This window comes from Semicossyphus pulcher, unplaced genomic scaffold (assembly GCF_022749685.1).
Source record: "Semicossyphus pulcher isolate SPU_LCO1_2020_fin unplaced genomic scaffold, fSemPul1.0.p SCAF_24, whole genome shotgun sequence".
Lineage (NCBI taxonomy): Eukaryota > Metazoa > Chordata > Actinopteri > Labriformes > Labridae > Semicossyphus > Semicossyphus pulcher.
Window position 1 is genome coordinate 15,760,563 of NW_027211698.1, and position 26,081 is coordinate 15,786,643.

At 46.9% G+C, this 26,081-nt stretch overlaps 4 protein-coding genes across 5 annotated transcripts; 2 read left to right on the plus strand and 2 right to left on the minus strand.

Moving 5' to 3' along the window:
- The first annotated feature begins 1,076 nt into the window (after positions 1-1,076).
- LOC138603283 (solute carrier family 22 member 13) lies at positions 1,077-5,403 on the plus strand. The gene is made up of 10 exons (XM_069674964.1): positions 1,077-1,319; positions 2,060-2,157; positions 2,267-2,421; positions 3,067-3,235; positions 3,322-3,424; positions 3,632-3,774; positions 3,872-4,083; positions 4,254-4,362; positions 4,454-4,705; positions 5,328-5,403. Exons 1-10 carry the CDS (start codon positions 1,077-1,079, stop codon positions 5,401-5,403), a joined length of 1,560 nt encoding a protein of 519 aa, XP_069531065.1.
- A 797-nt stretch (positions 5,404-6,200) lies between these two features.
- On the minus strand, positions 6,201-9,051 carry LOC138603628 (vesicle transport protein SFT2B-like). 2 transcript variants are annotated; one of them, XM_069675500.1, is made up of 8 exons: positions 8,880-9,051; positions 8,138-8,227; positions 7,963-8,048; positions 7,556-7,637; positions 7,354-7,389; positions 7,210-7,268; positions 7,099-7,128; positions 6,201-7,002 (listed from the first exon to the last, which is right to left on the minus strand). In XM_069675500.1, the coding sequence occupies exons 1-8, from the start codon at positions 8,943-8,945 to the stop codon at positions 6,966-6,968; spliced, it is 486 nt and encodes a 161-aa protein (XP_069531601.1). In that variant the 5' UTR covers positions 8,946-9,051; the 3' UTR covers positions 6,201-6,965. The 2 variants fall into 2 exon arrangements, with proteins under 2 accessions (XP_069531601.1, XP_069531602.1); XM_069675501.1 differs by having other exon boundaries at positions 8,138-8,215; positions 8,871-9,051.
- Positions 9,052-13,692: 4,641 nt separating this feature from the next.
- On the plus strand, positions 13,693-19,482 carry LOC138603640 (zinc finger protein 271-like). The gene is made up of 12 exons (XM_069675513.1): positions 13,693-13,805; positions 14,740-14,942; positions 15,211-15,285; positions 15,705-15,797; positions 15,883-15,981; positions 16,093-16,216; positions 16,302-16,617; positions 16,692-16,738; positions 16,847-16,971; positions 17,044-17,566; positions 17,759-18,214; positions 18,729-19,482. Exons 1-12 carry the CDS (start codon positions 13,802-13,804, stop codon positions 18,938-18,940), a joined length of 2,277 nt encoding a protein of 758 aa, XP_069531614.1. The 5' UTR covers positions 13,693-13,801; the 3' UTR covers positions 18,941-19,482.
- Positions 19,483-19,627: 145 nt separating this feature from the next.
- On the minus strand, positions 19,628-25,907 carry f2 (coagulation factor II (thrombin)). The gene is made up of 15 exons (XM_069675464.1): positions 25,835-25,907; positions 25,436-25,516; positions 25,088-25,167; positions 24,978-25,002; positions 23,637-23,702; positions 23,428-23,536; positions 22,904-23,037; positions 22,447-22,740; positions 22,210-22,326; positions 21,795-21,921; positions 20,931-21,098; positions 20,674-20,847; positions 20,423-20,601; positions 19,893-19,963; positions 19,628-19,780 (listed from the first exon to the last, which is right to left on the minus strand). Exons 1-15 carry the CDS (start codon positions 25,905-25,907, stop codon positions 19,628-19,630), a joined length of 1,851 nt encoding a protein of 616 aa, XP_069531565.1.
- Between the last annotated feature and the right edge of the window lie 174 nt (positions 25,908-26,081).

The window sequence follows — 26,081 nt, forward strand, 5'->3', positions numbered from 1 at the left end:
TGAACCCTTCCATGATGTGGACGATTACCAGGAGGACGAGGACATTCAGAGCTTGTTCTTTATTCTAATAAACTGAAGGATGAGGATGTGGCGTATTCAGGAGGATGAAGGAATCAAAGGAACTCTAAAATTTAAAAAAGAAAAAGGGACTAAAATGTCTTCGTCTTTGAATAAAACAGCTTTTAAAGCTCTTTTAACTTCTGATTAACATACACACGTTTGTATTATGTTCATAATCTTGGTGACTTATTGAAATGTATGACATCTTTTTATGTCTGTAAAGCCTCTTTTATATGTTTTCATACATCATATATAATGTGTAGGATGAACCTGGTTAACTTCAGAATAATGAGTTTATCTAATAAATTCTCTCTTAAGCTGGTTGTGTTGATGTTTATTATTTACCCTCTCTTCCTTTCTTATGTCAACCTTTTTTTCTTATTTCACTTCCTCTTCTCTTTTCACACCATCCTCCTTTTTCTATAACCTCTTTTTAAATGATCTACCTCCTCCTTCCTTTTCTTCTTCTTCTTTATTACGATAAAGTAAAATCAATGTTATAATAAAGAGGTGCATTTGTTGTTGGAAACATGGAGGATGTTACAGATATCAGCTTCAGCAGAAAATGATATGTACACCTCATCTCTAATTATATATTTCCTGGAAGTGAAGGAGGAGGCTGATGGCTGCCCTCGATGTAGTAATATTACAGGTGTAATACCGGAGATGACCAGAAGGTGTCGCTTTATTATTGCACTACACATCCTCTCCTCCCTCCTGACCTTATAAGGAATAAAGGGCGGGAACAAAGCCTGTGGACGAAAGCTCACCTTAAAGTGAACCCTCTGCTGCCGTCCGTCTGTCTGTCTGCAGGTCAACAACATTCCCGGTGACAGCAGCAGCTGTTCAGCACACACACAGAGCTGACGGGACTTGGACCTCTGACAGAGACGAAAACAAAATGTGGAGCTCCTGAAAATTAGCCTTTTTTACCTCCTCTTAAAGAGACAAACTTTTGTCCTGTAACTTCAGCAGTTAAGAGACAAATCAGAGTTGTTCCCGACCTCTCAGAGGAGATGTCCCCGCTGCAGCTGTCCGTCTACTGGCGGCTCTCCCTCGTCTTCATCTTCACCTCCTTCCTCTTCTTTCTCGACATTTTCACAGCCGCTATCATCGCGGACACGTGTGACCATGGCAACGACACCGCTACCTACTCTTGGCATGGAACCATACCACCGAAAGCGGAGAGCAACCAATCACAGCCCGAGGAAGTTTCAGAGAGCGGAGCTGATTGGTGGACGGAGAGCGGGAACCGAGACGTGAGTGGCGGTCTCGGTGTTATTCCTGTACCATTAGCAGGATTATTCTTTGGTTTATATACTCTACATAAAGTTTAGCCTCTTGTGTTTGTATATTCTTTTATACAGTGATGTCTCTGTTTATATTTAGTGTCAAAATACATTACACAACAGATAAGTACAGATTAACATACAGTGTTAATGTGCAACATGAAGCTGTTAATGCTAACTGCTTCTGAGAACTGTTAAAGGAAAACAACAGCTTCACACAATGCTAGTGTTAGCTAGCTTACCTAGACTGAGATATCAGTGCAAACAGAGATAGGCACAGTAGCTTTGCTCAGCACAGATATGAGAGGGGCCGTTAGATCAATAAAAAGGAAACATGCACATTCAATGTCTCTAATAATATGTCCTTAGCTAACAAGCTAGTTAGCTGTTCATCCGGTAGTCAGCTGGGTTACATTAACAGCTGACTTTTGATAAATTAGGGTTAGGGGCCACCAATTAGCTTGGGTTATTAATTTAACAGCAGTATGTAAACAATGTTCAGAGGTTAGCAAAATAGCATTACAGCGTGATTGTCTTGTGCTGTTCTCACAGGGTGCTGTTAGCCCAACAGAGCTGCAGCTGTGGGGTGGGGGGGCAGAGGGGGCCCAGGTGTGCCCTCAGGCCTACAGTACATATGTGTCTTCATGTTATCAGTGTGTCTGTAGTCATGTATTTGTCTGTGTTTGTATGTGTGTGTGTGTGTGCGTCAGTCAGTGTGTGGTTGGGCAGACTGGTTGTCCTTTGGTCAGACTCTCTTCATGGTCGGTCTGCTGCTGGGATCTCTGGTGGGAGGAGCCATCTCTGACCGGTACAACACAAACACACACATCATACACAACAGTTTTTGAGGTAGTCTCCTTTACAGCGCTGCTTCATTACTGTGTTGTGTGTGTGTGCTTCTGTGTGTGTCTGTGCAGGTACGGGAAGCGTCCGATGCTGCTGGTGTGTGTGTTCATGCACGCTGTGTGCGGCCTCGTGCCCGCTGTCCTTCCTCAGCCGATCCTCTTCCTCGTTATTCGCTGCCTGACGGGCGTCTGCTGCTGCTGCATCAACATCTGCTCCTTCAGTCTGGGTAAAAACATCTTCCGTTATTCTTCCTTTGTTCCCAGACCGGCCTCAACTCGCTGACCTGTGGTTGGCTGCTTGTGAGTTTGATTGGACCGCAGCAGGAAACACGTCTAATAAAGCTCACGTGTCCCGAATGCAGTCGTGCTGACCGGGCTCAGTGCTAATGAAGCAAGACAGCTTCCGGCAGCTTTGTGACCTCTGACCCCTGCTGAGCTCTGGTTGGAGGAGAAGTCAGCCAAAAAGATTTGTGGGGCAGCAGGTGTTCAACTGTCTGCAGCAAAAGAGCAATGTTAAGTTTGTCCTGAGGGTGGCGCTAGAGAGCAGGTCTGGGGCTGTGCAGTAGAACGATGTTAGTAGGGGATGGTAATAACAGTCATGTTGATAACACTGATAACACTGATAACACGTGGATGTGATATGGAAACATGAACACTCAGGGAATCGACATAAACAAGCTGAGCTCCTGGAAGCAAGCTATGCTAATGTTAGCAGCAGCTCAGCTTGCAGCCTGCCCGGACATGTTGCATTCACCTGTCAGTCACTTCGACCCAGAGTGTGTTAACCAGGGCCCAGGTTTACAGGTAGTGGATCCACCCTGTAGAGACGCTCCAGCGTGGCTTCCACATTAAACACAGTGTGTGTTTTGCAGCGGTGGAGTGGACCCTCCCTGCTGCTCGCCTCTGGCCGCCCGCCGTCCTGCCGTTCTGCTTCAGTCTGGGGACGATGGCCGGAGCTCCGCTGGCCTGGCTCAGCCCCACCTGGAGACAGCTGCACCTGTCGCTGGCTCTGCCGCAGCTCGTCTGTCTGCCGCTCTACCTGTAGGTGCACACACCTGTCTCCCTGCCTGTCTGTCCCCTGCCTGGCTCAGATTTAGAAACATGGCAGCTGTTCTCTGTCTTTCAAGTTCAATCCCCGAGTCTCCTCGCTGGTTGTTGTTAAAGAGGAGGGTGGAGGTTCTGGACCGTTACAGAAGCAACAGCCCTGCAGACAAACAGTGTCTGGACCAGGTACACACACACACACACACACACACACACACACACACTTTAGTTTCAGTATCACAGCCTGATATACTGTATCTTCTTCCTCAACCCCACACACACCGCCCTGCTGCAGCAAACACTCGTAGGAGCACCACGGTGATTAATCTAATGTTCTGTGTGTGTGTGTGTGTGTGTGTGTGTGCGTGTGTGTGTGTGTGTGTGTGTGTGTAGCTGCTGGACTCGGCCTGGTCCGACCTGCAGAAAGCCTCCGAGGCTCAGAAGGAGCATCCACCTGAAGGCCACACCCCCAGTGACATCATCCACCTGAGACACCCGACTATCCTGCTGCGGCTGTTCATCATGAGCTATCTAAGGTAACGCGCACACACACACACACACACACGCACGCGCTACTGAAAGTCGTGATTTTTGTTGATCATGTATTTATGTATTTGTCCTCCCATGATGCAGTGCGGTTACAGCATTGACCTACTTCGGCATCTGTATGAACATCGGCTCGTTTGGTGTCGGTGTTTACTCCGCCCAGTTCTTCTCCGGCCTATCAGAAGCTCCCTGCCTGCTCGTCCCATTGATTGGCCTGGGCCGGCGGCCAATCAGCATGCTGGCTCTGTTCCTGAGCGGGTCGGCCTGCTTCCTGTCGTTACTGCTGTCCAGACACAGCTGTGAGCAAAGACACGCCCTCACATACGTTCACTAACAGCAGAGATGAATGATAAACAGTGAAAGGCAGAACCTTCCTGTTCTGTGTTCTGGTTCTGACTCATGTCGAAGGGTCCGACATGTTCACAGGACAGGACAGCTGATATTGATCTGTCATATTCGTTGTGTGCAGGTGAGCCGGTGATGGTGATGAGTCTGGCTCTGCTGGGAAAGCTCTGCATCCTGGCTGCTCACTTCATCTCTGTGCTGTACAGCATCGAGCTGTTCCCCACTGTGGTCAGGTACGCACACACACACGCACACACACACACACGCACAAGCACACACACACGCTAGGTGACATATATCGTTAACCATGTCAATATAATCCAGACAGCGCTGTGTGTCCCTGGTCAACTTGTGCTTCCGGATCGGTTGTCTGATCAACTCCCTCGTCCCGCCCACCCCAAACGGAGCGATCTCATTGGCTGCCATGGTTGCGTACAGCAGTGGACCAATCTTAGGATGCTGGCTGTGCCTGCTGCTGCCAGAGACCAGCGGTGTCTCACTTCCTGATACTGTGGAGGACTGTGACAGGCAACCTAGGCCCCGCCTACCGAGCATCAGCGCCCTCCGGAGGACACGGTGAGAAGAAAGGCCTTCATCTTGTCGTGATACATGTTGTAATGTCAGACACACAGCCCTCAGATAAGAGACGCTCACACAAAGTCTCCCGAGCTCCTGAGAGAGACTGAAGGTGACTTTAAGGTGGTGCTGTGATCGCACGTCTTTAGAGCTGCTAGTGTTTCCTGTGTGAGCTATCAATCACTTCAGACAGAGCGCTCATGTGTCCTTACACTGTATGAATCACAAACATATAATATATAAACATGACATCTTTATAACTGATGTCTTTATGACACGGTTCACCTCTGTAAGGTCAGAGTTCAGACTGCAGAGACAAAATGTATCGGCTTTATCTACAAAACATTTGTGTTTCTTATGAACCTGAACTCTCTGCGTGTGGCTCTCATGAAATGCATCACTAATCTGTAAGAACACTCGGCATGTGGAGCTCCTGATCGAGCTGTTACGGTGACTCTCGGTCACGTTGCAGTCACGGTCTCAGGAAGTTTGTTCCTTCAAAGTAAAGTTCAACTAAAAATCTTTCCATGAAAGAAATAAATCACATCACACACACATTAACAGCTGCAGAGTGAATCATTGAGGTGATTTATGCTGTGTGTGTGTGTGTGTGTGTTTTCAGGAGGCCGGTGAGCAGCCAGAGCAGAACAGAGAGCCTCCCTGCAGAGAAAGACGGCACACACCCAGGACTGATATGAACTCACACTCTGAGTTTGTTTGAACTCTTATGAACATTTTTAATTTGTTTAGTTTGATTTTTAAATAAAGACCAAACAAACTTACGGACGCACAATGAACTCGTCTGTGAGGAGAGGAAGTCTGCAGGTGTGAGTGAAGATGTCACGTGATTGGCTGATTGACTTGTTGTGTTTTCTGTTTTTATCACTGTGAAAATAAACTTTTTATTCTCATCATCATCTTATAATTTACTTTAATCATGTCTCCTTCAGGTGGAACGTCTGTTTCTAAAACGGTTACAGCGCTCTCTGCAGGACAGAAGACGAACTGCAGCCGCCACTTTAATTCCTTTAAAGGGGAATTTTGTCCATTTAAACCTGAGCCCTATTTTTACATATTTTGGGATGTTAATGACTCACAGGTACCAACAGGCTGTAATGGCTGCAACATAATCATTGATGGGTCAAAGGTCGTCCACTAAAAGTTGTTGTTGTTTCCACTGACAGGCTCAGATTGTTCTTCTAAGTGTGTGACAACATGACAGAAAGGATCCCTACAGAGATAGACCTTTTTGTTACAGAGGAAGATGATTGTTTTAACCACACACAGACGTTACATCGCTCTCTGCACACACACCAGACTCCATTCAGAAAAACACTGATTTAAGCTCACAGAGCACAGGAGCTGCTGGTTTATTCTTTGATCGGTTAGTTTGTGTAATTGTGTGACTTTAGTGATCTAAATGGTTCGTTTGCACTGAACACAAGATTTTTGTAACAATAAACAAGAAGATAACAAGACTTTTAAAATGCTTGTTTATTTAACGTAGTTTTTGGTCTGAACACAGATTTACACAGCCAGTGAGCAGCACTAAGAGAGCTTGGTGCAGGCTTTGATCACATAAGATTGAACTTTATTAAACCCAAAGGAAAAATGTAGTGTCACATTGCTCCAAAATCTGGGCTACATGGTTCCCTTAAACTGTTACGATTTACATCTTAGGTCCCCACATTTGTACCTGTAACCTGCAGCTGAGCTTCAGCCAACAACAGCTAACAGTCTGCTAACACTCAGCTAACTGTAAGTGAAACTTATGGTGAGCTAACATTCAGCCCCTGCAGCAGGACACTCTGTCTCTTTGTTGAAATCCGCCCAACATAAAAGTCATAATTCATCTGTTTTTGAGTTTAAAAGTTAAAATTTTGTTTTAAACATTTTGATTAAAACCGTTACTGAAATGCTAAAGAGGACTTTGCTCAGCTGCTCTGTCCGTGTGAGCAGCATTTAAATATAAAAAGCATAAATATCAAGTCAGATATCAGTACTGTCAGGTAGGACAGGTAACAGAACAACATGCTAATAGCTAACAGTAGCTACAACAACAACACAAACTGTACATGTAGCGCTAACAGGTCTGAATGTGGTTTTTAAGACACCTGGTTTTACCTCCACAGGTAAGGAGTCTGAAATGTTTACAGTCTTGATCCATTCAAGCAGCTCCTCTCTGCTGATTGGACACACACCTCACAGCTTCCTGCGACCTGATTGGCCGTGCAGGAGGTCCCTGAGAGGGGCGGGACTTCTAGAGACAGAGTGAGAACATTTTGATGACGGCGTCCCTGAAACGCAGGAGAGAGGAGATCATTCTGACGCTCAGGTAGAAACCAACATTTTCTTTAGCTTTAAAATGCTAATTAGTTATGTGTGTGTGTTACCTGGCAAAGGGGATGTAGGAGAGGCCGTACCTGTGATCAACAGACAGACAGGTTAGACAGACAGACAGGTAGATACACAATATACTGCACATATGATTGTGTGTTCTATACCAGGTGAACGCCAGAAACTGCAGCACGCAGAAGAGCAGAGCGAGACCGTTGTTCTTCCACTGCAGAGAGAAACAGAGTCAGACAAGTCAAACCAACAAACAGACAGAAAACATCCAACCTGAGGAGTCACTGTTTGTTTCTTACCCAGAATGCAGCACACAGCGTCAACACCAGACACACCTGCAGAGACAGCACCGCTACATTTAATGTTCTTTTGATTGTGTTCCATCATTTCAGAGGCATTTAAACTAGGTGTGTGTGTGTGTGTGTGTGTGTGTGTGTGTGTGTGTCTGTGTGTGTGTGTGTGTGTGTGTGTGTGTGTGTGTGTGTGTGTGTGCGTTCTCACCAGCATGATGATGGTGGCGATGGCTCTCTCTTTAGCACACATGTTCTGTAGCTGCCTTAAAGGACCGACCAGGAACATGGTGCTGAAATCACACAAACACGTTCAGGTTCAACAGACGTCGTGTTCCTGTCAGATATTATACATATACATACATATATATATATATGTATATATGTGTGTGTGTATATATATAGGGAGCTTTTGATACTACCTGCTGCCACTAGGGGGCAATGTATACTATTTATAAAGCAAGATACAGACAGAGAGTGAACACAGGCCCCCAGGGATCATGGGTACTGTAGTTTCTTCCCAGAATTATCAGAAAATATTACATTGACTCTGCTGACCCTGTTTGACCTGGTTTAATAATCTGGACTAACTGGACCTGGTCCTGTGGGGATTGGTACCTGCCCAGAGCGCAGAGGTTTCCCACGCTGTAGAGGACAGCGAACACAGCAAGACCAATACGTGGAATCCACAGCATACAGGTGCCCTGAATAAAGAAAGACAGTTACCATGAAGACAGACAGACAGGCAGGCAGACAGGTTGTTACCACAGACACAGATGTCACACTGACTCACCAGGATGGAGCAGAAAACGCCCAAAACAAAGCAGATGATGAAGCCCCTCATCCTCGTCCCCCAGGACAGCGTTGACGCCTGATTGGCTCTCTGAGGGAGACGACATCATCATTATGTGCCCCTTGATGTTGTTTTGATTTCTTCTACACTAAAAGGACCAGCTTCAACAGGTAAATATTTTAATACCTGTGTGTTTAAATTTTGTTACATCTGAAAGTTTGTGTCATTAAGAATTGAATCTGAAACAACCGAGAAAGATGAAAATATTCTGATGATTTAGGGTTTAAACACCTGAACGCATCAGGTGTGTTCAGGTCTGGAGAATAAACGCTCAGAGAGAGAATTTACTCTCCTTCAGCGCAGGTTCAGTATCAACAGAAAATACAACACGCTGAAACTATTAAAACTCGAGTCTGATGTTTTAAACTGAATTTGTTAGCATATAACTTAGTACAGTTTTATGGTACTTGTACTTTCATTTTGTGTAACTTTCTACTTTTAATACACACAGGTAACATTCAAAGATAGCTTTACCTGAATCAGAGTATTGTACTATGTTTTAATAAGACTTTTACTAAAGTAAACGTTCCCCACTACTTTAACTCTAAAGTAAAAGTTTGATTAAGTTAAGTTTGTGTCACCAATATAAGTTTAACTGGTTAACGTCCCCAGTAAAGAGCAGCTATCAGAAGCTAACATGCTAACAAAAACAATAACACAGGGAGATGCTAGCAGCCGTTACCTCCAGCACTCCGGGTTCCGTGTTTCCGGCATCTTCACCGCTCAGCACCTTTTTTAATTTATCCATAAAGTTATTTATTCCTGCCTGATAAAGGAAAACACCCCTCTGTTACTTTCCAGAAGTTTCCCAGGTGTTTCTGGTTTCAGGTGCAGCAGGGTGTTGGGAGGTGAAGTCACACAGAAGCGGAGGCAACACATCAACAGGTGCAGCATTTCCGCCTGCAGTTCCGCCTCTGACCACAGCAGGAACAAAGGGGGCGCTGTTTCCTCCACAAGAACTTGATAATTCAGAATAAAACCAAGATAATGTGATGCTTTAAGGTTTCTGCCCTCACACCCTCATCCTTTAAGTTACAGACATTATTATTAAACACTTGTTTATGATGTATCAGTGTTTTAAACATTAGCTCAGCGTCCTATCAGACTTACTGGTGTTAAAACATGTTTGTGTTGCAGTGATGTTTCTACGTTTTGAGCAGTCTGACCCTTCTACTCCTCCACATCACAGAGGCACTTTTACTGGTCCATATTTCTCTGGCAGCGTGGGTTACTTTTCAGAAAAGTTTTTTGACATCACATGATTGATGATGATTTTCAAGCCAGAACTGGTTCCTGATGTTTGAATGCAGTTTACTCAAGAATTAAAAGACCTTTACCTCCACTCAAGTTACACTTTATTCAGACGTCTTAACAACATTACCAAAATTGTAAAAACAGTTTAATAAATCTTGGTTACCTTGCATACACACACACCAACACACACGCACGAGTGAGGTTACTGTGGTTGTATTTTAGCTCTATGATTGGCCAGTTACATTGACATATGTTCATTTTCACTGCATTAAAGTGTTTCATGTTCACGTCCTGTGACTCAGATGCATTCTGAGAAACTAATCAGTCTGCGTATCTCGTGTGTTGTTTCAACATACTGTAAAAGTCCCTTATCTAAATGATGTAATGATGACACAATGTTTCTGTAGGAACCCATGATCCTGTCTCATCTGATGCTTTAGGTTTGATGATGTCTTTCTCTCTTCCTTTCAGGGCACTTTGACCCTGGTGGAGCTCCAGTAGACGGGCTGAGGCATGGACACCTGAACGTGACAGGTAGGACAGGACTGCTTCCTCCAGAACCACTCCTCGATACACTGCAGAGAGACGGACAGGAAGTCACGGAATATTTGTCTACACACTACAGTGAGTCTTTAAACTGATTAAACTGTTCAAATGAAATGTTAACAGTGTATACTTGTGCACTGTGTGTGCTGTTACCTCCTTGTGGAAGGTGTGTGAGCACTGCAGCTCTCTGGTGCCTCCGTTCCCTTTGCTCAGGTCGTTGTGACAGATCAGACACACGCTGTACGCATCGCTCTGCAACACACACACATTGTGAAAGCGTTTATCCCTGAGCTGTTGAATGTCTGTAAACACGCTCGAGTTTTTACCCACCAACGACATCACATTGCGTCTCCTGAACGTGCTCCGCTTCTCGGGCGCCGTGACCTCAGGGATGGTGGGCGGGATGAGGGAGGGTCTTCGCTCGGGGGCGGCGGGGGCTGCGACCTCCTGGGGTGACGGGACGAGGCGTCGAGAGGAGGTGCGACGAAGGAGAGCCCTGGCAGTGACCGGAGCCTGAGTGGACGAGTGGAGGCGAGACAGCTGCATGGCCGAGAGAGTGTTCTGGATATGAAGAGAGAGAGACTGTGAACTGGTTCAACTGGTCACCAGTCTGACTCCAGTATAAGTTAACTAAACTATGTTAGTGTTTAATCCTGGATGTCAGTCTAACCCGGAGTTCACTGATCAAAGGAAGGTTTGATGAGTAGTTCAGATGGACTCATTGATCCAAACATCCCGTCAACAAATAAACAAGACTACAAGTTTAAATCCTCATTAGCTAACAAGCGTCTCTTTAACAGCCAACTGGACCACAGTGCGCTGACCCGACTGAGCTGCTCGTCTTAAAGAAGTTAGCTGGCAGCTAAAAACAGACCCTGAGAGGCTCTGAGGCCCGCAGAGAAGAGAACAGCTCACTTCTTCCTCCTGTTGTCCTGAAGCCTCGGGGTGTCTCTGATCTGATCGGACCTGTGCCGCCCTGAAGGCAACGCTAACTGCTGAAATAAACTGGAGCGAACTGATGGAGCTGGTCGGGCTTACTGCTCAGTCAGGTCATGTCCAATCCAATGAAGGTTGACGGCCTGAAATGGATGGCTGATAAAATGGTCGACCATCTGTCTGCTGACATCCCAACAATCTTTAACATGAACCTCTATCCTTTGTCTGCCTCTTATCCAGGCCAGGTTACAGTGAAGGCACACTGAACAAGGTCCTGGACACCTTCCTCCCTGGAAGCTCCTACAGGGGACCTGAAAGTGCCCAAAGGCCAGGTGGGACGTATAATCCCTCCAGCATGTTGTGGATCTGCTACGGGTCTCCTCTCAGATGGACAGACCCCAGATTCCTCTGAGATGCCAGAGCTACCTCTTCTTTAGACAGAAACCGTGGTTCTAGTCTCCTTCTTGGTTCCTCAAACTATTCTGGGTCGATCCCAGACACCCCGGGATGTGAACTCATTGTGGTCACTTCCATCCACGTCCAACAGCTCCTACTTGAACACCTTGAAGTGTCTCAAGACCTGATGGTGTGTATAACCCTTCTGCGTGTTCTGGATCTGCTTGGGATCCACAGGGAAGCATCATAGACACCTGATCCAGTGCCAGAACTACCTCACCTGGCATCTTTCAGAAGGAGTGGTGCCAGTCCAAGCTCCCTCTGGATGTCTGAGCTACTCGACCATCTCTCGGTCTGAGCCCTATTCACCCAAAGCTTTTTACCATGTTGACAGAAAGAAGATCAGACAAAGTCTACAATCATACAGACAACTTTTAGTTGTTGTTGGTTTCTCTTACCAGACATGGTAACGAGGCCCGGCGGTCAGTCCTCCTCTGGACCGCTGGCTCTATGCTGCTTCTGCTCTCACTTCTTCCCCCCTCCGTCTCCCCTTCCTCCTCTTCCTCTTCTCCAATTTTCTCCTGCTGCCCTCCCCCTCTGTACCGCTGCATCCAAGCGTTGAAGACCTTAGCATCTTCTTCCTCATCCTCATCCTCCTCCTGCTCCTCATCCTCCTCCTCCTCCTCCTCCAGCCCGTCCTCCTCTTCCCCCTCCGCTCTCTGAGAGATCAACTCTTCTGTGTCCAAAAAAACGTCCACTTCTTCTCTGTCTGGATCCATTGTGAGGATACGTGTGTTTATGTTTGTGGAGCTGAAGGCTACAGCTAGCTTATTATAAATTTCAGTTACTTTAATTAAGCTTCTGGTAAAATACAACCTGGCTAAAGGAACCAGGCTCCCTTATAGACAGGACAAATCATCCCCACGATGTATTGTAACCAGGTGAAGTCACAAAAAGCTCAGTGACAGACAGGTACTTTGTTATTTTGTAAGTTACGCATACAGCCAAATCAATCTATGTTGGAGCTAGGCTACGAAACAGCCAGGCTAATTTACAGCAAAAATAAACCACAGTTAAGCTAGGTTTCATTCAGATAAGCTAAATGAAAACCACGCCTAATTATAACGAAGCTAGATTTAAGCCAAGCTAATTCTAGCCAGGATAACTTCCAACTGGGCTAATTCACAGCCAAGCTAATTTGGCAGCTAGCTAAAGGACCAGCCAGCTATGTTGGAGCCGGGCCAAATTATAGCCAACAAATGATAACCAGGCTAATTTACAAGCAGGCTAATTAGCCTCCACATTGAATGAAACCACTGAGTAATGAGCTAATAATACAGCCAAGTCAGGGTCAAAGGGTACGACAAATAAATGACATGAGTTAACAATGGGCTAATTTAAGCTAATTTAGCAGCAGTTCATTTAGCAGTTGCAGCAGGACAGTTCTAGGAGAGGTTAGCGAGGGGGAATCGGTGGTTGGATGGACGAAGAAGCGAAAGATGGAAGGATTATCTGAGCAACAGATCCATGAATCCAGTCCTGATCGTCGACCTCTTCCTGCTCCGCTCGGATCCATAAAGATATAAAAACAAAGCGTGTGCTCCAGAATGTTCTCTGTGTCTTCAACACGTCCACTTTCACAGCTTCTGTCCTTCTCTTTGTTGTTCTTTTACTCGTCTCCTTTTTGCTTTCTGTGCTGCTCTCACCCAAACCCTGTTAATCCATTTACTGAAACACAGGAGGGAGGGGGGAGATTACACCTGGATTACTGTATCTTTGTCAGAACCAGGTGAGAGGTGAGAGGGAAGCCGGTCCTCTCATGTTAGCAGTTTATGTAACAGTTAATCGATTAACTCTTTGATTGATCTCTTTAGTCTTGAATTGTGTGGCACGTGTAGAGAAGTAGAAGTTGCTACGTTAGCCATCTTTTATTTTAAACTTCATGTTATTTAAATGTAAGATGGATTATTCTTTCTTATTATTACTAAAATATATTAGCTTATGGCTAATATGGATAGCAGAGAACAGTTTTTTTACAGTGTAAAATGACCTGTTTTCTGTAAATGATCATGTGTTTATAAAAAATACAAAGTTTAATTTTTAAATTCTAAAATATTGACTTCCTTATGAAATGATTTAATGCAAATTAGTTCCGTTTTTTTAACAAATCAGTCATAATAACAGAGACGTCTTGTGTTGTTTGTCATCATGTTGTGATGTCAATAAAGTTTAAACATTTGACAGGTGGATGGATCCTTTAAACACCTTACCTGCACGTGAGATTAAAATTAACTTGTTTCACGTGCACGCGCAGCAGGAAGTGTTTCGTGCAAAGTTGTTTTTATGTCCGGTGTGAAGGCGGAGCAGCCGTGAGCTGGACTGTAAACAGTAGTTAGCTGTTAGCTAAAGTAGCTAACAGGGTTTAAATGCTTCGTTGAAGCAGAACAAGAAGTGTGCGACAGTTACAGCAGAATGGGTATGTGCTGAGGATGTTTACTCATTCATTTTACTGTATTTTAATCACGCCCAGTGTCTCATTTGTCTGGCTAACTCGGTCGAAAATATTAGCCAGCTAGCCTAACTTGAGTGGTTGGAGCGATACGGTCCAAACTCCATACGAAAACCAGTGATTTCTATATATTTTGCCTTATGGAAAAGGTAAATACTCAATAGAAAATATCGCAAACAAGTTTTACAATTCAGCTCTGGCTACATTTTAATTCGGCACAGCAAGCTTTAATTAATAAAGTAAGAAAAATGATTTAAAACGGTTGGAAACATGATTCATGTGCTATGTCGTTTTAGCGAGGTAGCTTACTTACCCTCAGTTTGTGGCTCTCCCTTTAAGCCTCATGTCATCTGTCTTTTTTTTGTAAAGGAATACACGAATAATAATATGTATTCATTCATTAACACCCAAGTCTTAGAATGGTAATTAATCAATGTGGCGAAATACAGAGCTAGTAATGATTGCAGGTGTTTTTAATATAGGACTGTAAGAGCATACAGTTTTATGAAACAACGATTGACATTGTTTGTTGGCCATAATGACGAAGTTTGGACCGGATTTTATTGTTTTTGAAAATAATTGAAAAACGGTGTTAATAACTATTACTAAGTAATTAATGCTTTCTGAATCCTAAAACTCAGAGATGTATTAAAGGAGTCTGGTGGGGAATAAAACCCAGATATGATGGTTTCAGTAACACAAACAGTCGTTTTAAGTCACATTACCAACTTACTGCTGAGTTAGTGTAATGCTGAAGAATTATAATATCAGTTTGCAATTAAGGTGTGTTTGTACTGACACACCTTTGCCTGCTTTGACGCGTCTAAATATTCACAGTTTGAGTCATGTTAAACTAAGAACAAAGAGAAGAGTGTTGATTTTTGTTTTCCTCCCTCCCCAGGCTCGGCTCCCCCCCTCTCCTCCCTGCGCCTCCTCGTCCCTCCTCTCCGCCTGCTGACGGCTGCGATGTGGCAGGTCACTCAGCAGCAAAGCGTGAAGCATTATGGGATGCTGGAGGACTTTGTTTCGCTGGTCACCGAGGCTGTCCCACAGCTGCTGACGGACAGGCAGAGGAGTCTGCTGCTGCTGGCGCTGAGGGCCAAGGTGAATGATTCATAGACTGATATTTACTGTGTCGTAATATGGGTAAAATGTTATGAAATGCACATTAGGCATGTCTCAATCAGCATCTGCTCTTTGAAGGCTGACCTATGACTGATGTACTTGATTTAATATGTACCTAAACCAGTGAGATAACATGTGACGCCTGTTTATCTCTAATTCCTTATTTTTGTGAAGGTGCTGCTTCAAACAGGATAAGTGGTGTAGATGATGGGTGGAGTTAAACATCTGCTTTCTCTTCCTGCCTCAGGTGACCCTCTGTGATCCAAACCCGCAGGCCGTCCACGCCCACCTGGACAAAATCCACTCCATCTCTAAGGAAACGGTGAGACCGGACAACTCGGCTGTGTCTCCTTGTCTTCTCAAGGAAACTGATCACATGGAGAATAAGACATCGTTAGTTATCGACACGTTAATGCAGCAGCAGCAGTCACGTGTTCTCAGGAGGTCGTCACCCCTCAGGAGGTCGTCACCCTGAGCTCAGACAAAATCATTCCGGCCTTATTTTACTGTCTTGGATCCATGACTGAGAGAATCAGTCGTGAGTTAATGAGCCCTAAATTTGATCATTGTGACTTTATAAGGATGTCTGAGGACTGACTAGTTGAATCCATCATGCAATGCATTCTGGGACATTTCTCTGAGCTTTTTAAATGTGACAGGTTTTATAACTGAACCACAAACATTCCTCAGAGATCTGTTGAAGTGAAAGGTTTTGTTCAGCTCTGTGTGTTTCCTCAGCAGCCTGACGAGGAGGTGGACGGATGGTGTTCAGCTCTGTCCACTCTGAGCGATAAACTGACTCAGAGTCCAGCAGACAGGCAGCGCCTCCTGCAGGTCGGTGCTGAAACAACATCACACAGCCGCGCAGAAGTCAGGCTTCATCCCTCTAACAGACTCTGTTTTTCTGCATTTGTTTCAGGAGGTGTTCAGCCACAGCTTTGACTCCGCCCTCCAGTCCTTCATATCTGACTTCCTGTCCCGGATCGAGCAGCTGTTCCCGGTGCCCGACTTCAAACAGGTCCTCAGACAGCCTCTCACCTCATTCACAACAAAATGTGACTCGCTGCAGACAAACAGTCACCAGTTCATCCACAGGGCGTCATGAACATTCTGTTATTGTGTCTCTCAGGCTGCTTCCTGGCTCGATGCTGCCCCTGGTGGTGTGGAGGACTGTCTGCACGAGTCAGACAAGGAGGAGCTGAGGGAGCTGCTGACCAATCACAGCTGCTGCCTTGGACGAGCCACCTCCACAGGTACCGAAGCACAAACACATGTTGGTGTTTTATCTCGTTAACTTTAATTCTTGATGTTCATCGATCATCTTTTTTTCTTCCTCAGTCGGTCACGATACAGAGAGCGTCCTCCTCTCAGCCTGGTCCCACCCCCTCCTCACCAAGCTGACCAATCCTGACCCTCCTCCCCTGGACGCAGAGGTCCAATCAGGCGCCCTCCCCGCTGAGGCGAGCCCCGTGCACCTGGACGTGGAGCTGGTGAAGGTGGAGGTGGTGGTGATGACGGAGGACGAGCAGGAGGAGGTGGAGGAGATGGTGATTGGTGACACCATGTCGCCGGAGGAGCTGGAGGTGTCCAATCAGAGCTCAGCAGTGGATGGTGACGAGTGTGTTGTCACACCTGTGATGGTGGAGGAGGACAGGTGAGACTCTTTGATGATTGGTCAGATGTCAGCTGAGACGTTTGGAGAATAATTAATAATCATGTTTCTGTCAGGACGAAGGACTCACCTGTAGACTTCACTGACCAATCACAGGCCACAGGTGAGACGCACGCACACACACACACGCACACGCATACACACACACACACACACACACACAGACACACACACACACACACTGATCTTTAACTCCCCCCTTTCTTCACAGTCGACCAATCAGATCAGTCCTGCTCTGAGGTCACAGCTAACGCTCTGTACAGCATTTCCCATAATTCTCAGCGGGTGGCTCACAAGTGTCCTCAGTGTGGGAAATGTTTCATCTACCGCTCTCAGGTAAATTGACCTTTGACAGCAGTGTTTGTACCTGTAACAGTTATTAGTATTTAACCTCTGACCTCCCTCCAGGTCATCCGTCACCTGCGCACCAACAAGTCCTGCGGCTCTGTTTTAACTACAACCGGAGCTTTGAACCTGCAGAGTCCACCTGCTGGTCATGATCAGGAGCCCCGCCCACCGGAGCCCCGCCCACCCGAGTCCCGCCCCCCCAGGTCTCACTCCTGCTTCCAGTGCAACGCTATCTTCAAAACCAAAGCAGAGCTGCTGTCGCACCAGCGCAGCCACCGCGCCCGGCCCGTCTACCAGTGCAGCCAGTGTGACAGGAAGTTCCACCACCTGTCCAGTCTGACCAATCACAAGCAGACGCACCTGGATAAAGGCGGGTTCAACTGCAGCAGGTGTGATAAGGTGTTTGAGTCGGCCAAAGAGAGAGACGCTCACCGGCTGCAGCACCGGCTGCCCGACCTCACCTGCACGGTGTGCGAGCAGACGTTCAGCTCGCAGACGCAGCTGCTGAGACACCTGCAGACGCACTCAGTGGAGGGGGTGGAGCCATGCTACAACTGCCGCTTCTGTGACCAGACCTTCACAGGTGAGTCGCCCAGGTGACAGGCTCTCCAGTGTGATGACTGAGCTGCATATTCCAAACCTGTTTAGAATATGTAAAAGCACCAGACCCATCCTTCACCCGAACACACCTGGAAATGTCCTCAGTATAAAGTACCTCAGGTGTGTCCACGCTGTAACCAGACCTCATTATTGAACTGTGTGTTCTGCTCTCCAGGAGTCACCCAGCTGCGTATCCACCAGCGCACACACACGTTCCGCTCGTACCAGTGTGACCAGTGCAGTAAGACGTACGGCTCTCTCACCGGCCTGCAGTCCCACCGGGCGAGTCACAGCGCAGAGAGCCGCTTCCTGTGCCCGCAGTGCGGCAAACGCTTCAAGACCCGCGACGGGCTGGAGGGCCACCTGAGGAGGCACACCGGGGAGCGGCCGTACCGCTGCCCCTACTGCCCCAAAGACTTCACCGCGCTCGCAGGGCTCAACGTGCACGTGCGGCGGCACACCGGGGAGCGTCCGTACGTGTGCACGGTGTGCGGGAAGGGCTGGCCCTCAGGAGGAGATCTGCAGAAACACATGAGGACGCACACGGGGGAGCGGCCATACGTCTGCCAGGAGTGTGGAAAAGCCTTCTCCATTTCCTGTCACCTGACCGAGCACCGCAGGATACACACAGGTAGGACAAGCCCCCAGAGGAACACACACACTTTACTGTAGATTATTTTGAGACGTCTTTGTGATGAAAGCTGAACTCAACCATGGCTGTAAATATGAAACAACAACAACAACAACAACAACAACAACAAAGTATTTCTGCACTGATCTGTTATGTGAGGGAACTTCAGTCTGTAAATAACCACGATACTCTGTCTCTCTCTGCCTCTCTCTCTCTGCCTGCCTGTCTGTCTCTTTGTCTGTCTCTTTGTCTGTCTCTCTGCCTGTCTCTCTCTCTCTCTCTGTCTCTCTACCTGTCTCTCTCTCTGCCTGTCTCTCTCTCTGCCTGTCTGTCTCTCTGTGTGTCTCTCTCTCTCTCTCTCTGTCTCTCTGCCCGTCTCTCTCTCTCTCTCTCTGTCTCTCTCCCTGCCTGTCTGTCTGTCTCTCTACCTGTCTCTCTCTCTGTCTCTCTCTCTACCTGTCTCTCTGCCTGTCTCTCTCTCTGCCTGTCTGTCTCTCTGCCTGTCTGTCTGAAGGAGAGAAGCCGTTCTCGTGTCCTGAATGTGGGAAATGTCTGAGGAGGAAGTTCGACCTGAAGAAGCACATGTTGTCTCACAGCAGCGTTCGACCGCACGGCTGCATTTACTGTCCCAAGAGCTACACCCGCAAAACTCACCTGAACAGACACCTGCTGACACACCGGACAGGTGACGGGGAGGCGCGGGTGGAGATGCCCGACGAGGCCTGAGTCTGTTTAACGTAAAGACTGTTGGTTTGCACGTTTCACGAGCCTCACGCTGCTGATCGGTACGAGAGACACGATTTGAACCCGACGTGTGGAAGAAGACGACCTGCCGCTCTCCTCTGTTTCATACCTGTGTTCATGTTTGGGTTCTGGACCGTACGGCACAGAGAGAGAGCTCACACACCTGTACATTCATCTTCAATGATCTTTAGTTTCAGCACAAACAGACACTTAAGACTTGTATGAAAGCTGTGTTTGCAGCTTCTCCTCTGTGAGCGGGGTAAAGAATACGATCACTGTTTTTATCATAGTGAAAAACCAGCTGACTGATGAGTAGTGAAACACTCCTCCACACCTGAGCAGGTAACTGCGACAGCAGCAGCTGAGGTTGTGTCAGCTGTCTGATCTGTAAAGTTTCGTCGGTGCGACTCTGACGTGAACGCGACACAAAAATGTATCAAACAGTTATTTTCTTGTGTGTTGTGAATGAACGCTCCTCCCTGAAGTGATCATCACCAGGTGAGAAACCACGTGAAGGATTTTGTACCTGTGTTTTGTTAATGATATAAAATCAGTCGTGTTTAATCCTCCTGAGTGTTTGATTGGTCACACACGACAGACTGCTCGTGGTAGGATGTGGACAAACTTTATTGGCATCATCTCCCTCGACAGGGAGAACAGGAAGTGAGTCTACTCGTCGTCATCTCCCGTCTTGTCGATAGCTTTCCGGATCCACCTGCCCATCCTGAACAGGTGAGTGTAGAAGCCGTACTTCCCGTCCCGGTCGCAGCCTTCGCCCCACGACACGATGCCCATCTGGTACCAGCGGTTCTCTGCCGGGTACTGCACAGAACCACACGTTGAATGAACAATCATCAGGTTATTCTGCATTAATAAATGCTAACTGAGCCTGAACATTCTCACAAGACATCCATAAAGTGATTCTGTGTCTCACCTTCATCACAAACGGCCCGCCACTGTCTCCCTCACAGGCGTCTCCACGTTCGGAGTCCTCTGGTTTATATCCTGCAAAAACACGGACGTTACTCGAAAGGAAAGCAACAAAAGCTAGCATCAGAATGCTAACATGCTAATGCTAAGGCCTGATGGGAAAGTCTTTGCTCTGCAGAAGGACTCATCCTTAATCTATAAATGTCCGTGTCATGGTGGTGCTACAGAACACATCCTCTGAGAGCCATGAATCTGTACGGAACTAGAAAAAGGAGATAACCTCTGGGGAACATGAATATCTACCAATTTATTCTAAATCTTGAGATGTATTAAAAATAAACTTGCTGCTAATGCTAAATTAAAAAGTTGCAGTGATGTCTGTGATCATCCTCTGGGCAGCGTGAAAGTCTGAACTACATTTCATCACAATCCGTCCAACGATTGTTGAGAACGTTCCAGAACAACAGAAGAACGTGATGTCAGAGGGGTTTCTCCTCTCTGGACAAGCTGCAGGAGTATGAACAGGAGTGTTACCAGCACAGAACATGTTGTTGGTGATCTTGACTGAGGTGGATTGTGCGCAGGTGTTCTGGTCCACGATTGGCAGATGGATTTGCTGGAGGACGTCAGGTAACGCTCTCTGTGAGGGGTTCCAGGTCTCCTTCAGGTTCCCCCAACCGGTCACTCGACCCTTAAAGCCCTGCGTCATCAACCTGGAGAAAGAGTACCGTCAGCTGTCTACTCGGCTCAGCAGCCATCAGAGAGGGTGTGTTTGTGTGCCTTACATCTTGGCCACCTTCTTGGTGGGCAGGCAGATGGGGTGGATCTCATTGGTGAATGTGATTGGCCGTCTCAGCTGCAGCAGAGCGATGTCACGGTTCAGATTAACCCTCCAGTTGTACTTGGGGTGGACGATGATTTCACTGAGTGCCACGATCTTCTCAGTGCCTTTCTCATACCTGGAAAGTTATTCAAACACTCTGGTCAGTCGAGTTCTCAGACAGGATTCAGTTTATTCGTACATGCAGACAGGAAGCCTCACTTTCCCCTGTGGTGTTTTCCAAGTCTGACCAGTATGTCGTTGATGGTGAAGTTCTTGCCCCAGGGCGGGTAGAGGATGCAGTGAGCAGCGGTGAGGATCCACTGATCGCTGATCAGACTGGCTCCACACAGCAGCTCCTGAGGCTGCCGTTTGTACAGCATCACCTGCCTGCAGACAGAAACACAGTCAGTACAGACAGGACAGTATTCTATGACGCCTGTTAATCCAACCAGTCCACACATCCCACCTGTTTCTGACTGAAGACATGTTGATGTGCTTTGGCCAAGGAGTACAATGTTCCTCTCAGAACCTCTCAAATGTAACGTAACTACTCATGAGCCTTTCTGAGATGCCCACAAAACCCGGATCAGACCTTCTGGAGCATGAAAAACCAACACAGTGTAACCAGGAACATCTGGAACTCTGTTCGACTACAGAGACCTGCTGAATAACTTCCAGGTCATTCTTCAAAACCCTGCAGACCCCCATCAGGAGTTTTGGAGCCTCCGCGAGAACCTCTGAAACCTCCTTTAAGCCCCTTTGGAAACTGAAGCCATAAATGTGTGGAACTTCTTTTAGCATGTCAAAAGCTTCTTCAAGAACCTCTTGAACTTTCTCCAAGACCCTGTAAACCACCTAAGACGTGTGGCCGCTCAATAACTCTAAGTATTCCAGGATCCCTCCTAATGTCATTGTGGAACCAGGAGGACCGCTGAAAGGTCTTCAAAGATCCAGGAACTGACTCAAGAGCAGAGAACCCTTTTCAGCACCAATGGAACCTTTTCAGCAGGTCCAGAGTGTCCTAAAGACCCTGAGGAGCACCTTACAAACGTGGTCCAATAACTCTAGAAGTTGTGTGGTTACCATGGTGCTGAGCCCTCCTCAGCATCATCGCCTCCAACGATGCGTTTCATGGCGTACGACTCCAGCAGCTCGCTCTCCTTCGCATCCTCTTTGTTCAGCGCTTCAAACAAGGGGCGCTCTCCACACACTGCGACACAACCAGCCAGTTAATCAGTCAGATTACTCGCGGTTAACCAGTTATTCAACTCATTAACAACATCATTAACCAGTTCATCAAACACTACCTGGTAAGAAGTCAGTAAACCAGTAACACACTTGATAGTCAGGAGTCAGGACAGTCATTTAACCAGTCAGTCAGACTGCTGACTATAAGCCTACCAATTTTAAGGTCAGTCTATTAGTACTATATAGTTACTATTTGGCTGGATTACCTGCTTTATGACGAGTTAGTCATCAGTCACTAAGGTGGACTCACCACTCTCTCCTTCTCCGAAGGTCCGAGGTTTGAATAATGACTTCCTGGCTGGTTTCAAGACGGATCGTTCATGTCCTTCAGTCTCTGTCGCCAACGTTTCTTCAAGCAATGAATCTTCTGCGAGACAGACAGGAGGGCAGACAGACAGGTGGACAGATGAAAAGGTGGTCAGACAGACAGAGACACCTGTGTAGTATTCTGCAGTCGCACTGCTCCTCCTTGTGTCCTTGTATTTACCACAGACGCTGAGGTCGCAGTAGTCGATGGTCACATTTCCGGACACCTCCACGTAGCACCAGGGGCCCTCGGGGTCGTTGTCAGGGTTCCGGCACTTGTTGCCCGTCAGCGGGACCTCAGGGATGAACTCTTTGTCCCGGCTGAGGGCGACTGCCACAGGCGAGGACCACTGCATACAGGTGTGGCCCGACAGGGTGACAGCCAGGTCGCCAGCATAGTCAATGCCATTATTAGGCATACAGTCTTCAGTTCTGATTGGTACAGGGGCCACAGTGGGCGGGACAAAGTTCTCACCTTAGAAGGACAAGAGAAAGTTTGGTACGGTCCATCTTCTCTGTGTTAGTAACAAATTCTGACTCCCAAATGTGGACGTGATTCCTCGTATGATGAATCCAGAGGTACTAGTTAGTACCACATGGTAAGCTGTATTAGGTTAGATGTACTATTAGATACCTACCACAAGTGGGAACCCTGCAGGACTCTTTTTGGACTGACGGGTCTGTAGTGAAACACCAGGGTCCATCAGGACGCTTATCAGGGTTCCTACAGAAGTTCTCCTGCAGGATGGTGTTCTCTGAAGCATTAAACTCCCTACAGACAGGCAGACAGACAGGTCAGCAGACAGGCAGACAGACAGGTCAGCAGACAGACGGACTCCTTGATTGGTTAGTCAGCCTGTAAGTAAGTTAGTTTGTAGTTAGTCTGAGTTAATTGGTTTCATATTAAGTCAATGAGTAACCTTGTTTGAATGTAAACTAGTTAATCAGTTAGTTTGTTCCCTTTGTTTGGTTTGTTAGTTAGGTAGTTTGTTCATGTCGTAGTGACTGAGTGTTTCTAGTAGCTAGTTAGTTGGTTAGCTAGTTAGTTGGTTAGTTATTCGGTCGGCTGGTCAGTCAGTCAGTCAGTCAGTCAGTCAGTCAGTCAGTCAGTCAGTCAGTCAGTCAGTCAGTCAGTCAGTCAGTCAGTCAGTCAGTCAGTTACCTTATTATGGGATGTGGGAAGCTGTGTCTCCAGTTCTGACACTGTCTTCCTGATTTTGTGATGTTGATGTTTCCGCCATAGTTCACACCTTTACCTGAAATACACTGACCTACACACACACACACACACACGCACGCACACACACACACACGTCTAAATGTATCTGTTTTATCAGATTAAGTGTTGATGCTGAGTTTCTTTATATTTACCGTCTATACACTGTCGGACGATGTCGATGTTATCCTGAGTTCTTAACAGTGCAGTTCCTCTACAGTCTGAAAGACAGACAGGCAGACAGACAGATGGATGTTTGTGTACTCAGGTGTGTGTGTGTGTGTGTGTGCGGTCTGTTCTGGACTTTGTTCATGAATAAACTTCACAGATAACATTAAAGTTGCTCTCACAGGATGAGACCCTCAAGAAATCCTACAAAATAAAAGTGAATCCTACAAAATAAAAGTGAATAAGTCAAAGTCTGGCCGGGTGAATAAAAAGTCAAAGACAAACTGAAACTCTTTGTTGCTCTTAAATAGAAGCAGTTAGTTTTACTGTCCTGTCCCTGTGTGTCATATTTATTAGATGTGACTTCCTGTGTGTGTCTGTGACTTCTTCCTGTGTGTGTGACTTCCTGTCTGTGTCCGTGACTTCCTGTGTGTGTCTGTGACTTCCTGTCTGTGTCTGTGACTTCCTGTCTGTGTCCGTGACTTCCTGTCTGTGTCCGTGACTTCCTGTCTGTGTCTGTGACTTCTTGTGTGTGTCCGCGACTTCCTGTCTGTGTCTGCGACTTCCTGTCTGTGTCCGTGACTTCCTGTCTGTGTCTGTGACTTCCTGTGTGTGTCCGTGACTTCCTGTCTGTGTCTGTGACTTCCTGTGTGTGTGTGACTTCCTGTCTGTGTCCGTGACTTTCTGTGTGTGTCTGTGACTTCCTGTGTGTGTCTGTGACTTCCTGTCTGTGTCCGTGACTTCCTGTGTGTGTCCGTGACTTCCTGTCTGTGTCCGTGACTTCTTGTGTGTGTCCGTGACTTCTTGTGTGTGTCCGTGACTTCTTGTGTGTGTCTGTGACTTCCTGTCTGTGTCCGCGACTTCCTGTCTGTGTCTGTGACTTCCTGTGTGTGTCCGTGACTTCCTGTCTGTGTCTGTGACTTCCTGTGTGTGTCCGTGACTTCCTGTGTGTGTGCGACTTCCTGTGTGTGTCTGCGACTTCCTGTGTGTGTCTGTGACTTCCTGTGTGTGTCTGCGACTTCCTGTGTGTGTCTGCGACTTCCTCTGTGTGTGTCTGTGACTTCTTCCTGTGTGTGTCCGCGACTTCCTGTCTGTGTCCGTGACTTCCTGTCTGTGTCTGCAACTTCCTGTGTGTGTCTGCGACTTCCTGTGTGTGTCCGGGACTTTCTGTGTGTGTCCGGGACTTCCTGTGTGTGTCCGTGACTTCCTGTGTGTGTCTGTGACTTCCTGTCTGTGTCCCTGACTTCCTGTGTGTGTCTGCGACTTCCTGTGTGTGTCTGCGACTTCCTGTGTGTGTCCGTGACTTCCTGTGTGTGTCTGCGACTCACCCAGGTATTTATCCCAGAAGGCTTCCTGAAGAGGAAACAGTTTGAGGTCAGTGAGAGAACCTGAGCAGGTGCTTTAATATTTTTTACTTTGAGTTTAAAAAGAGTCGTACTGTTTTATCCGTCTGCTCGAACACCTCTCTGGCCTCTTCATGGTCACAGATTTCCTCCACACACTCTCTCTCCAGGTTCCCTTTAATGAAATAAAACACATTTATAACCCTCCCCTCTTCCTGCTCTGTGTGACTCTAACTGGAGCATCAGTGACTAAATGAACATCATGCTGTGTTGAAGAAGACGTGAAACTAGAGACTGAGACCATAAACTCGTTAGGAACATGTTTACTGAGGGAATACATAAGGAGAGGAGGAGGAGCAGGAGTCTCACAGACTTATGGCCATGTCCACTTCTTATACACAGGTTATGTTTTGCTGTTAAACCACAGAAACATGATAACTTACCTGGTTTCACCTCCTCAAACAGCTGATTGGCTCGACGGCTCCTTACTAACACCTGCGCGGCCTTCTGACTGTTGAGGAAAACTGCACACACACAAAATAAGTGCAGTAACAAGGACAGTGTTTAGCTCTGAGGTGGAGTTAGCCGCTGCAGCTAATGAAGTGTTAGACTGGTGCACATGAAGTCGTGTCTCACACTGAGGCTGGATCACAGACAGGTTGAGGTATACAGTTAACTCCTGCATGTTCTACTCCTGCATTTAAAATGTGACGAATAAAAATACACAACAAGCAGAATCAGCTGAATGTTCCTCCGGACTAATGTTCTTTGACCGTGTTGTATCTGAGACTGGTCATTTTAAAGAGAGAAGAACCTGCAGAACAGCTCGTGTGGAACCATACCGTGTTCTGCCAGGCAGCCGTGCAGCAGGAGCAGCAGGAGAACAGCGGCAGGTTTAGACATTGGTTCCACCATGATGCAGACCTCCAGAACCGCAGAACCTTCAGATCCAGTAGTCCTCAGTAGTCCTCAGTCTGTCCCTTTGTGTCTGTCTGCGTGTGTGTGTGCTTGGGGGTGTTATTGATCGAGGGGTCAAAGTTTGATTGATGAGTCGGACATGTTGAATTTGAATGTTCACATTGTTTACTT

Excerpts from the sequence above, each read along its gene's own strand:
- LOC138603628 (XM_069675500.1), bottom strand. The coding sequence starts at position 8,945 with ATGGATAAATTAAAAAAGGTGCTGAGCGGTGAAGATGCCGGAAACACG. Across the intron at positions 7,129-7,209 it reads CAGTTTCTGGCGTTCACCTG|GTACGGCCTCTCCTACATCC; the intron begins GTATAGAACACA and ends TGTTGATCACAG. Across the intron at positions 7,003-7,098 it reads TCCTACATCCCCTTTGCCAG|GGACGCCGTCATCAAAATGT; the intron begins GTAACACACACA and ends CCTGCGTTTCAG.
- LOC138603283 (XM_069674964.1), top strand. The coding sequence starts at position 1,077 with ATGTCCCCGCTGCAGCTGTCCGTCTACTGGCGGCTCTCCCTCGTCTTC. Across the intron at positions 2,158-2,266 it reads GGAGGAGCCATCTCTGACCG|GTACGGGAAGCGTCCGATGC; the intron begins GTACAACACAAA and ends GTGTCTGTGCAG. Across the intron at positions 3,236-3,321 it reads GTCTGTCTGCCGCTCTACCT|TTCAATCCCCGAGTCTCCTC; the intron begins GTAGGTGCACAC and ends CTGTCTTTCAAG.
- f2 (XM_069675464.1), bottom strand. The coding sequence starts at position 25,907 with ATGGTGGAACCAATGTCTAAACCTGCCGCTGTTCTCCTGCTGCTCCTG. Across the intron at positions 25,168-25,435 it reads GTTTGAGGAGGTGAAACCAG|GGAACCTGGAGAGAGAGTGT; the intron begins GTAAGTTATCAT and ends ATTTCATTAAAG. Across the intron at positions 23,537-23,636 it reads CGTCCGACAGTGTATAGACG|GTCAGTGTATTTCAGGTAAA; the intron begins GTAAATATAAAG and ends GTGTGTGTGTAG.
- LOC138603640 (XM_069675513.1), top strand. Across the intron at positions 15,286-15,704 it reads ACTCCATCTCTAAGGAAACG|CCTGACGAGGAGGTGGACGG; the intron begins GTGAGACCGGAC and ends TTTCCTCAGCAG. Across the intron at positions 16,972-17,043 it reads GTTTCATCTACCGCTCTCAG|GTCATCCGTCACCTGCGCAC; the intron begins GTAAATTGACCT and ends ACCTCCCTCCAG.